The sequence below is a fragment of the Hemitrygon akajei genome, chromosome 15, assembly GCF_048418815.1.
Source record: "Hemitrygon akajei chromosome 15, sHemAka1.3, whole genome shotgun sequence".
In the NCBI taxonomy this organism is placed as follows: domain Eukaryota; kingdom Metazoa; phylum Chordata; class Chondrichthyes; order Myliobatiformes; family Dasyatidae; genus Hemitrygon; species Hemitrygon akajei.
This window is the reverse complement of record NC_133138.1, coordinates 5,349,957-5,362,839: the sequence shown is the minus strand read 5'-3', so window position 1 is coordinate 5,362,839 and position 12,883 is coordinate 5,349,957. Positions and strand designations below refer to the sequence as shown.

The 12,883-nt window shown below is 47.7% G+C and overlaps 1 protein-coding gene across 2 annotated transcripts in view; it reads left to right on the top strand.

Annotated features, from left to right (window-relative positions):
- LOC140739122 (calcium/calmodulin-dependent protein kinase type II subunit alpha) overlaps nt 1-12,883 on the top strand; it is a 285,295-nt gene that overhangs the window by 163,457 nt on the left and 108,955 nt on the right. For both annotated transcript variants that reach the window (XM_073067093.1, XM_073067092.1), the window contains exons 4-6: nt 57-111; nt 4,249-4,314; nt 9,232-9,304. In XM_073067093.1, the coding sequence (XP_072923194.1) occupies nt 57-111; nt 4,249-4,314; nt 9,232-9,304 (194 nt within the window). The remainder of the gene's footprint in view (nt 1-56; nt 112-4,248; nt 4,315-9,231; nt 9,305-12,883) is intronic.

The window sequence follows — 12,883 nt, the reverse complement described above, 5'->3', positions numbered from 1 at the left end:
ATCTTAGGGTGTTACCCTGCCCGCACTAACCCAAGCTTGTGGATTTTCTCTCGCAGTGAGACTACATGACAGTATATCTGAAGAGGGACATCACTACCTGATATTTGATTTGTAAGTTGTATTAAACAAATATATTTGCTATGTCTGATGGGGTAGTACTGAGGGAGGGTCACACTGTGAGGGGGTAGTACTGAGGGAGGGTCACACTGTGGGAGGGGTGATACTGAGGGAGAGTTGCACCATGAGAGGGGTGGTACTGAGGGAGGGTCACACTGTGGGAGGGGTGATACTGAGAGAGAGTTGCACCATGAGAGGAGTGGTACTGAGGGAGGGTCACACTGTGCAAGGGGAGGTACTGAAGGGTGTCACACTGTGGGAGGGGTGGTACTGAGGGAAGGTCACCTGTGCGAGGGGAGGTACTGAGGGAGGGTCACACTGTGGGAGGGGTGGTACTGAGGGAAAGTTGCACCGTGAGAGGGGTGGTATGAAGGGAGGGTCACACTGTGGGGGGGGGGGGTGGTACTGAGGGAAGGTCACACTGTGGGAGGGTCACACTGTGGGGGGCTGGTACTGAGGGAGGGTCACATTGTGGGGGGGGGGGTGGTACTGAGGGAGGGCCACACTGTGGGAAGGTGGTACTGAGGGAAGTATTGATTGATAGTGATCTTGCAAGAATTATTAGATTCTGACAGTTTCTGGAATACTGGAAAATTGCTAATGTCTCTCCACTCTTCAAAAATGGAGAGAGGCAGAAGAAAGGAAATTATAAACCAATTGGTTTGACATTAGTGGTTGGGAAGCTGCTGGAGACAATTATTAAGGTTTCAGGGTACTTGGAGGCACATGGTAAAATAGGCTGAAGTCAGCATGTTTTCCTTAATAGAAAATCTTGCTTGACAAATCTGGTGGAATTCTTTGAGGAAATAATGAGCAGGATAGACAAAGGAGAATCGGTGGATGTTGTGTACTTGGATTTTCAAATGGCCTTTGACAACTTGCTGCACATCAGGTTCTTACCAAGTTAATAACCCATAGTATTATGGGAAAGATACTAGCACGGACAGAGCATTGGCTGATTGGCAGGAGGCAAAGAGTGAGAATAAAGGCAACTTTTTCTGGTTGGCTGCCAGTGACTAGTGCCGTTCCACAGGGATCAGTGTTGGGACCACTTCTTTTCACATTATATGTCAATGTTTTGGATGACATAATTGAGGGCTTCATGGCCGATATGCAGATAGGTGGAAGGCAGGTAGCTTTGAGAAAGCAGAAAGTTTGCAGAAGGATTTAGGCAGACAAGGAGAACAGGCAAAGAAACGGCAGATGGAGTGCAGTGCCAGGAAGTGTATGGTCATGCGCTTTAGTAGAAGAAATAAAAGGGATGACTATTTTCTTAATGGAGAGAAAATACAAAAAACTGAGATGCAAAGGGACTCGTGCAGGATTCCCTAGAGTTAATTTGCAGGTTGAGTCTGTGGTGAGGAAGGCGAATGCAATGTTACCATTCTTCAGGGTCTTTTTACCCTTGCAGTTCCTTAGCTCTATCCATGATGATTCAACACCTTCCAATGCTGTATCACCCTTTTTTAATGATTTAATTCCATCTTTTACCAACAGAGCAACACCACCCCTCTGCCTTCCTGCCTGTCCTTTCGATTCAATGCGTATCCTTGGACATTAAGCTCCCAGCTTTAATCTTCAGCCCATGATTCAGTGATGCTACAACATCAAACCTGCCAATCTGCAACTTTACTGCAAGTTCATCTCCCTTATTTGTGCACATTCAGACACAACACCTTCAGTCCTATATTCAACCTTTTTGATTTTATCCACCTTTTACTTTGTAACTCATCCCGAAGACTGAAATTTTGCCTCATTGACAGCCTCTCCTCACTACACATTGCCTGTTTGTAAACCAGCTACCTCATCTTCAGCACTATCATCCACCTTTCCTACGATACTTCTTGCATTGAAATAAATGCAGCTCAGGGCACTAGTTGCACCATGCTCAACCTTTCGATTCCTAATTTTGTACCATGCTCAACCTTTCGATTCCTAATTTTGTCTGCAGTCTTACCAACATCTGCCTCCACAACCTCTCCACTAACTGTTCTGGCACTCTGGTACCCATCCCTCTGCAGCTCTAGTTTAAACCCCATCGTGCAGCATTAACAAACCTCCAGATCAGGTGCAAACTGTGCCTTCTGTACAAGTCCCACCTTCCTTGGAAGAGAATCCAATGATCCAAACATCTTATGTCCTCCCATCTACACCAACTCCTTAGTGACGTATATAACCTTCCTCGTTCTGGCTTCACTAGCACGTGGCATGGGTAGTAATCCTGAGATCACAACCCTGGAGGCCCTGCCCCTTAACTTAGCACCTAACTCCCTGTGCAGAATCTTGTTACTCGTCCTCCTCTTATCATTGGTACCTACATAGACCACAACTTCTGGCTATTTACCTTCACATTTAAGAATGCTGAGGACTCAATCTGAGATATCCTGAACCCTGGCACTCGGGAGGCAACATACCACTGGGAATCTCATTCTCACCTAAAGAGCCTCCTGTTCGTTCCCCTAACGATTCTCCCATCACCACAGTGTGCTTCTTTTGCCCTGCCCCCCCAGCCCTTCTGAATCACAGAGGTGGACTCAGTGCCAGAGACCCGAACACTGTGACTTAGGTCATCTCTTCCCCCCTCCCACCCAAAGTGGTCATTGGTTTAATTAGTTCAGAGGGAAGGCATAGATTCATCTCAGAGAAGGTTCATAGGTTGGCATGACATTGTGGGCCGAAGGGTCACCGTGTACTCTGTGTTCTATTTAGAAGCTGTTGTATCTGTTTGTCCGTTATGTGCCGTGTCATATGATGTGGGCAATGGTGGCCTCTCCATGACCACAATTGTTTCGATAAATTTTTCTACAGAACTGGTTTGCCATTGCCTTCTTCCGGGCAGTGTCTTTACAAGATGGGTGACTCCAGCCATTATCAATACTCTTCAGAGATTGTCTGCCTGGCGTCAGTGGTCGCATAACCAGGACTTGTGATATGCACCACCAGCTCCCATGGCTTCTGCCATGTGCAGAAGTTCGCTGATGACACGGCCATAGTGGGGTGTGTCAGGAATGGACAGGAGGAGGAGTATAGGAAACTGATACAGGACTTTGTGATATGGTGCAACTCAAACTACCTGCGTCTCAATATCACCAAGACCAAGGAGATGGTGGTGGACTTTAGGAGATCTAGGCCTCATATGGAGCCAGTGATCATTAATGGAGAATGTGTGGAGCAGGTTAAGACCTACAAATATCTGGGAGTACAGTTAGACGAGAAGCTAGACTGGACTGCCAACACAGATGCCTTGTGCAGGAAGGCACAGAGTCAACTGTATTTCCTTAGAAGGTTGGCGTCATTCAATGTCTGTAGTGAGATGCTGAAGATGTTCTATAGGTCAGTTGTGGAGAGCGCCCTCTTCTTTGTGGTGGCGTGTTGGGGAGGAAGCATTAAGAAGAGGGACGCCTCACGTCTTAATAAGCTGGTAAGGAAGGCGGGCTCTGTCGTGGGCAAAGTACTGGAGAGTTTAACATCGGTAGCTGAGCGAAGGGCGCTGAGTAGGCTACGGTCAATTATGGAAAACTCTGAACATCCTCTACATAGCACCATCCAGAGACAGAGAAGCAGTTTCAGCGACAGGTTACTATCGATGCAATGCTCCTCAGACAGGATGAAGAGGTCAATACTCCCCAATGCCATTAGGCTTTACAATTCAACCGCCAGGACTTAAGAACTTTTTAAAAGCTATTATTAATGCTTTTTGAGATAGTGATTTAGATGCATATCATATTTTTTTACTGAGTTAAGTATTGTATGTAATTAGTTTTGCTACAACAAGTGTATGGGACATTGGAAAAAAAGTTGAATTTCCCCATGGGGATGAATAAAGTATCTATCTATCTATCTATCTATCTTCACATGACCCTGATCGGGGTGCTAAGCAGGTGCTACACCTTGCCCCAGGGTTACCTGCAGGCTAGCGGAGGGAAGGAGTGCCTTACACCTTCTCCAGTAGAGTCGTTTCTCCACCCTGCCACCCAGCTGTTGGATAGACACTTCATCTTGCAGGGAGCAGATAGGGCTGAAAGAGAGGCAGAGACTGAGAGAGGAGAGCAGAGCAGAAGGGCCAAATGGCCTGTGAACAACATTGTTGCCCTCCCTAACCTCTAATAAATGCATCCTTGCTCTTTGCAGAATAACAGGAGGAGAGCTCTTTGAAGACATTGTGGCTCGGGAATACTACAGCGAGGCTGATGCCAGGTGAGGGAGTTTCTCTGTTTACTTCCTGAGTGCCCACCCCCTCAAACCCCAGGGAGTGCGGAGATGCAAGGAATCGAGCTCATGGGGCTTCTCCTCGGGGGAAGAAAGAGCCTTGGAACCCCCCACATTAACATCAAGGTTCTAAGCTGTCACGCTGAGCCGAGGCTTCCTGACCAAGCGCGCCATCTGCTTACAACTGGCATTGGCTGCAGGGTTGAAAGGGAGACACGATCATTAAAATATTCTTTATTCAGGCACAGATGCGAGAATCAATTGCCAAGCCAACATGTTTTCACTCGTTAATAATTATCCTCGTGAAGATGGTGGGAAGAAGTGTAGTAACTCCTCGGGAAGAAACCATTCAGCCCATCGAATCTGTGTCAACTCTTTCAAAGAGACCCACTTCCTTGCTCTCGCTGTGCAGCACAACAATCTTTCCCCCTCCCTGTCTGATGACAAATGGACTCTTGACCTCACATTCCTCCTCATTATAACCTTGCACCTTATTGTCCACCTGCACTGCACTTTCTCTGTAACTGTGACACTTTATTCTGCATTCTGTTAGTGTTTTACCTTGCTCTACCTCAATGCACAGTGTAATGAAGCATCAAATTGAATTGAATTGACTTTATTTCTTACGTCCTTCATATACACGAGGAGTAAAAATCTTTACATTACGTCTCCGTCTAAATGTGCAATGTGCAATCATAGTAATTTATAATAAATAGAACAGTCAATGTAAATAGAAATACATTCAGATCAGTGTGAGTTCATCAGTCTGATGGTCTGGTGGAAGAAGCTGTCCCAGAGCCTGTTGGTCCTGGCTTTTATGCTGTGGTTCCATTTCCCAGATGGTATGAGTTGGAATAGATAGTGGTTGGGGTGACCCGTGTCCCCAATGATCCTTTGGGCCTTTTTTGCACACCTGTCTCTGTAAATGTCCTGAATAGTGGGAAGTTCACATCTACAGATGCACTGGTCTGTCCGCACCACTCTCTGCAGAGTCCTGCGATTGAGGGAGGTACAGTTCCCATACCAGGCAGTGATGCAGCCAGTCAGGATGCTCTCAATTGTGCCCCAAAGAAAGTCCTTAGGATTTTGGGGCGCATACTAAGCTTCTTCAACAAATAGGAATTTGCTGTGGTGTGTTGGTCAAGGGATGACATGCAACAAAAACCATTCAATGATTATAAAGAATTATGTCATATTTAAAGTTAGTTAAGGTACAAATACGGATGTGGGTTGTCCATTACTACATAAATACCAGTACGTATTTACAATGTGGACATCATTATGACCGGTAGTTTATAGTGTTTACAGTGCAGTGATGGGGGTAATAGATCTACTTTAAACCCTCCCCAATAGCACAAACAAAGCTCCCTGCAAGGATATTGGTCCCCCTGTAGTTCAGGCGTAACCCGTCTCTCTTGTACTGGTCCCACCTGCCCCAGAAGAGGTCCCAATGATCCTGAAATCTGAAACCCTGCCCTCTACACCAGTTCCTCAGCCACGTGTTTATCCTCCAGAGCATCCTACTCTTACCCTCACTGGCACGTGGCACAGGTAGCAATCCTGAGAATACCACCCTCGAGGTCCTGCTTTTTAACTTCCTACCACGCTCATTCTTCAGGACCTCCTCACTCTTTCTTCCTACGTCATTGGTACCGATGTGTACCATGACATCTGGCTGATCACCCTCCCATTTCAGAATGCTGTGCACGCGATCAGAGACCTCCCTGACCCTGGCACCCGGGAGGCAACAAACCATCCAGGAGTCTCTGTCGCAACCACAGAACCTCCTGTCTGTACCTCTAACTATCGAGTCCCCTATCACTACCGCTCTTCTCTTCTTCCCCCCTCCCTTCTGCACTGCAGAACCAGACTCAGTGCCAGAGATCCGGCTTCTGCAGTTTGTCCCAGGTAAGTCAGCCTCCCCCCCAACAGTACCCAAATCGGTATACTTATTGTTGAGGGGAATGGCCATGGGGAGCCCTTCTCTTTCCCCTTCCCTCGCCTGACAGTAACCCAATTACCTGTGCCCTGTTCCTTTGGCGTAACTGCCTCCCTGAAACTACTATCTATAAGCTCCTCATTCTCCCGAATGATCCGGAGGTTATCTGGCTCCTGCTCCAGTTCCCTAACAGGGTTTGTTAGGAGCTGCAGCTGGATGCACTTCTTGCAGGTATCATTGTCAGGGACACGGGAGGTCTCCCTGACTTCCCACATCCTGCAAGAGGAGCATTCCAACATCCTGCCTGGCATTCTCTCTACACTTACTAAGTTTAGTAAATCGAAATCGAATGTGAAAACAACAACAACAACTTACTGGAACCTACCCTCACCTCTGCCTGTTCACGCCGAAGCCTGGCGAGCTAAAGCTGTCCCACTCTGACGATGATACGTGGCACAATAGATAGTGTACGTACCAGCAAACCGGGTTCGATTCCCACCACTAACTGTAAGAAGTTTGTACCTTCTCCCCGTGACCATGTGAGTTTCCTCCGGGTGCTCCGGTTTCCTCCCACTGTCCAAGGTCGTGTGGGTTAATAAGTTAATTGATCACATGGTTGTAATCACGTTGCACAGAATCATTGGGCCCGAAGGTCCTGTTACCGTGCTGTGTCTCTGAATCAATAAAATCAGTAAATAAATTGTTCATAGAATCACAAAGTTATACCTCATGGAATCATGCCTTTTGGCCCATCTTGTCCATACCAGTCTAAGCTCGCCCCATTACCGATGTTTCCCCAATATCCATCTAAACCCTTCTTATCTGTGTACCTGTCCAAACATCTCCTAAACATTGTAATTGTACCCACCCCTACCACTTCCTCTCTCAGCTCGTTCCATATACTGACCAACCCTCTGTGTGGAAAAAGTTACCCCTCGTGTCCCTTTTAAATCTTTCCCCTTTCACATTAAACCACTGCTTTCAGACTCCCTTACCCTGAGGAAAAGACTGTGATCTGTCACCTTATCTATGCCCCTTGTGGTTTTATAAATGTCTATAAGGGCACCATGGTAACGTAAGGGGTTAGCATGATTCTATTACAGCTCAGGGTATCGGAGTTTGGAGTTCAAACCTGGCATCCTCTGTAAGAAAGTTTGTATGTTCCCCTTGTGGAATGCATGGGCTTACTCTGAGAGCTCCAGTTTCCTTCCACAGTCCAAAGACATACCAGTTGATAGGTTAATTGGTCATTGTAAGTTGTCCCGTGATTAGGCTGAGGGTAAATCAGGGGTTTCTGGGCAGCACAGCTCAAAGAGGTAGAAGGGCCTGTATCACTAAATAAATAAATATCCCTAAGCCTCCCTCGCTCCGAGTAAGACAATCCCAGCCTATCCTGTCTCTTTGTATAACCCAAGCCATCCAGGCCCATTAACATCCAGTGAACATTATCACATCCTTCCCACGGCTGGGCAACCAAAACAGCATATAATGTTCTATGACCCTGAGAATCTCTGAAAAACTCAGGCCTGTAACTGGACAAACTCTCCCAACTGTGGCCAAACCAGCAGTTGGCACCAGTTTGAGGAAAGAATTGTGTTGAAGGCTGCTGTGATCACATTTTCTCCCTCTATGCTGCCTGCTACTTTGAGAGATACCAGCTGCCCCTCCCATGGACTCTGTCTACCTGATGCTCCCAATGCCACCTCCTCTACACTGGTGAGACCCATTGTAAATTGGGGAACTGCTTCATCAAGCACCTCTGCTTCATCCACCAAAAATGGAACTTCCTGGTGGCCAAACATTTTAGTTCCCATTCCCAGTCCTCTTCCAACATGTCAGTCCATGGCCTCCTCTTGTGCCAACACCTTATATTCTGTCTGGGTAGCCCCCAACTTGATGGCAAGAATATCGATTCCTCCTTCCAGTTAAAAAAATGTCCTCCCCCTTTCCTCTTCCTCTCACCTGCCTATCACCTCTCCTTGGGACCCCTCCTCCTTCCCTTTCTCCTCTGGTCCACTCCTGTCCTATCAGATTCCACTCTCTCCAGTCCTTTATCTTTTCTTCCCACCTAGCTTATGCAATTACCTTCCAGCTATCCTCCTTCCCCTTTCCCCTACATTTTTAATCTGCCATCCTCCCCTTCTTTTCCAGTCCTGAAGAAGGTCCTCGGCCTGAAACATTGACTGTTTATTCCTCTCCACAGATGCTGCCTGACCTGCTGAGTTCCTCCAGCAATTTGTGTGCGTTGCTCAATATCATAACAAGGTAGATTGTGAGGTCAAGAGTCCATCTTATCGTACCATGGGGCCATTCATCAGTCTGTAACAGTGAGACAGAAGTTAGTGGGACGTGCTTTCAGGCTTTTGTATCTTCTGCCTGATGGGAGAGGGGGGAGAGAGAATGTCTGGGGTGGGTGGGGTCTTTGATTCTGCCGGCTGCTTTACTGAGACAGTGAGGAGTATAGACAGAGTCCACGGAGGGGAGGCTATTGCACAGACCTTTCTCAGTAACTTTAACACCACAGCATGATCTGTCTGGATGCCTTGCAGACAAAAGTGTTTCATTTGATTTCTGTACATGTGACAATCATAAACCAATCCCGATTCCAAATCTTTCTGATTCAACCTTCAGTTCTGGTGACAGATCGATTACCCTTGATCAAGGATACAAAGACGTACTCTTGACCTCACAATCTACCTCGTTGTGACCCTTGCTGCTTGTTGTCTGCTGCACTGCACTCTCTCTGGAACTGTAACTCTTTATTCTGTCATTCTGTTTTCTTTTAACTACCCTGGTGTACTTATGTATGAAATGATCTTTCTGGGTCACTAAGCAAAAACTTTACACTGTGTCTTGGTATATGGTAAACCAATATAATAAACCAATTCCGATAGCGGTTTCCCAGCGCCCAAGCTGATACTTGCTACACTTTGCAAAAGATTGACTAATGAATCTTTGTTTTGTAGTCACTGTATCCAGCAGATCCTCGAGGCGGTCCTTCACTGTCATCAGATGGGCATTGTGCATCGAGATCTCAAGGTAAACTTCCTCCAACAAACCGTCAGCTGAAGATCAAGCCACGCAGAGCTTATGGGTGACTTGCAGGGAGAGTGACTCAGCTGTGGGGTGAAGGAGAGAGGGGCTGCACCCAGATCAGCAGAGGTTAAGGGCAGATTTTAGCAGGGTCGCAGATTCATAGAGTCAAAGACTCAGAAAGCACTAAAGGAAAACAGGCCCTTCAGCCCATCTAGTCCATGCTAAACTATTATTCTGCCTGGTCCAATTGGCCTGCACCAATGTTGTCCTCCATACCCCTCCCATCAGTGTACCTATCCAAGCTTCTCTTAAATGTTGCAGTGAAACCTGTATCCACCACTTGCGCTGGCAGCTCGTTCCTCACTCTCACCACCCTCTGAGTGAAGAGGATCCCCCTCATGTTCCCCCTTAAACATTTCACCTTTCACCCTTACCCCATGACCTCTAGTTGTAGGCTCAACCAACCTCAGTCTCTACAAACCTGCATTTACCCTATCTATACACCTCATAATTTTGTATACCTCTATCAAATCTCCATTCTTTCACCTTTAAACTCTGAATAGCAGGACATCCTTTCAGAACAGAAATGAGGAGGAATTTCTTTACCCAGTGGGAGGTGAATCTGTGGAATTCATTGCCACAGACGGCTGTGGAGGATGTCATTGGGTATATTTAAAGCAGAGGTTGATAGGTTCTTGATTAGTCAGGGTATCAAAGGTTACAGGGAGAAGGCAGAACAGTGGTGTGATGAAATGGTGAAGTAGACTCAATGGGCCGAATGGCCTCACTCTGCTCCTTTGTCTTATGGTCTTCTCCTATGACCTCTACTTCTAGTTTCACCCAACTTCAGTGGAAAAAGCCTGTTTAAATTTACCCTATCTATACCCCTCGTAATTTTGTTGTGTCACATTCTGATAGGAGAGATGGTTGTAGAGTACAGGAGATGAAATGTTAGGCTGAAGTTGTGTAAGACATTGGTGAGGTCTAAGTTAGAATATTATGTGCAGTTTTGGCCACCTACCTATAGGAAAGATGTAAATAATATTGAAACGGTACAGAAATAAAAATATAAGAATGTTGCCGGGTCTGGAGGACCTGAGTTATAAGGAAAGACTGAATAGGTTAGGACTTCATTCCCTAGAACATAGAAAATTGAGAGGAATTTCATAGAGGAATACAAAATTATGAGGGGGGTATAGATAGGGTAAATGCAAGCAGGCTTTTACCCCTGAGGTTGGGTGAGACAACAACTAGAGGTCATGGGTTAAGGGTGAAAGGTGAAATGTTTAAGGGAACATGAGGGGAAACTTCACTCAGATGATGGTAAGAGTGTGGAATGAGCTGTCAGCACAATTGGTGAAGGTGATTTCAATTTCAATGTTTAAGAGAAACTTGGATTGGTACTTGGATGGGAGGGGTATGGAAGGCTATGGCTGCGTGCAAGTCGATGGGACTAGGTAGTTTTAATGATTTGGCATGGACAAGGATAGGCTGAAGGGCCTGTTTCTCTTCTGTAGTTTTCAGCATTGGGAAGGTGGAACCTCGACAACTCAAGAGTGAAGAGGATCTGTAGAAGGGGCTAGAGGTGGAGAAGAGAACTTTTCTTTTTTAACTTTCAAGAGGGGGCAGAGGAGATCTACCAGAATGCTGCCTGGATTAGAGAGCGTGTCTTCTGAGGACAGGTTGAGTGAACTCGGGCTTTTCTGTTTGGAGTGAAGGAAAATGAAAGGTGACTTGGTAGAGGTGTGTAAGATGATAAGAGGCATAGACCGAGTGGGCAGCCAGAGACTTTTTCCCAGGGTGGAACTGGCTGATACGAGGGGGCCTAATTTAACTGTGATTGGAGGAGAGTTTGGGGGGGGGTGTCAAAGGTAGGTGGCGGCTGGGTGTGTGGAACTCCCTGCCAGGGGTGGTGGTAGGGACAGGTAAATTAGGGACATTTATGAGACTCTTAGACACCTGGATAACAGAAAGACTGCGGGCTCTGTGAGAGGAAACGGTTCGATTTATCTTGGCATAGGTTAAAAGGTTGGCACATCACCGTGAGCCAAAGGACCTTCACTGTGCTACAGACACCTACGTGCTACGTTGACGATGGAAAAATGGCAACACTTGCAGGCTGCCCCCACATACTCGTAGACAGAAATGATACATTTCACTGTATGTTTCAGTGTACGTGTAACACACGGAGCTGCTCTTTATCTTTATAAATTCCATCTGCCCAATTTCCAATCTGATCCGGACTCCAGTTGTTGTGACTGGATTGGAGAAGCAGTCTTAATTAACATGAGGAGATTGGGGAAAACCTTTGGTGGCTCTGGGCCTGTACTCGCTGGACTTTAGAAGAATGAGGGGGGATCTCATTGAAACCGATTGAGGTCTCAATAAAGTGGACGTGAGGCAGATGCTTCCTATAGTGGGGGCGTCTAAGACTAGGGGACTCGGCCTCAGAACAGAGGGACATCTATTTAGAACAGAGATGTAGAGGGATTTCTTTAGTCAGAGGGCAGCGAATCTGTGGAACTCATTGCTGGAGATGGCTGTAGAGGCCAAGTCATTGTGTATATTTAAAGCGGAGGATGATGGATTCTGCATTAATCAGGGAAGTCAAAGGTTATGGGGAGAAGGCAGGAAAAATGGAGTTGAGAGGGATTATAAATCAGCCAGGATGGAATAGCAGAACAGACTTGATGGGCTGAATGGCCAAATTCTGCTATGTCTTACAGTCCTATAATGTAAGGGACTGCCTGGTAATACAGGGAGAGAATGGGGGTGCTGATGAGATATTTTTGCTGAATTCAGCATGCGTTCAGTGGACCAAAATATCCTCGTCCTGTCCGTCTGCTTTAGAGAGGAAATAGAAGCACTAGTGGGCTCACCACCCACCCGGTCTCGCCCGTCACCCGTCACCCACTGTCACACCACCCACCCGGTCTCGCCCATCACCCGTCACCCGTCACCCACTGTCACACCACCCACCCGGTCTCGCCCGTCACCGTCCGTCACACCCACCCACCCGGTCTCGCCCGTCACCCGCTGTCACTCCCACCCACCCGGTCTCGCCCGTCACCCGCTGTCACACCCACCCACCCGGTCTCACCCATCACCGTCCATCACACCCACCCACCCGGTCTCACCCATCACCGTCCGTCACACCCACCCACCCGGTCTCACCCGTCACCCACTGTCACACCCACCCACCCGGTCTCGCCCGTCACCGTCCGTCACTCCCACCCACCCGGTCTCGCCCGTCACCGTCCGTCACACCCACCCACCCGGTCTCGCCCGTCACCGTCCGTCACTCCCACCCACCCGGTCTCGCCCGTCACCCGCTGTCACACCCACCCACCTGGTCTCACCCATCACCGTCCGTCACACCCACCCACCCGGTCTCGCCCGTCACCGTCCATCACACCCACCCACCCACCCGGTCTCACCCACCACCGTTCGTCACACCCACCCACCCGGTCTCACCCGTCACCCACTGTCACACCCACCCACCTGGTCTCACCCATCACCGTCCGTCACACCCACCCACCCGGTCTCACCCGTCACCCACTGTCACACCCACCCACCCGGTCT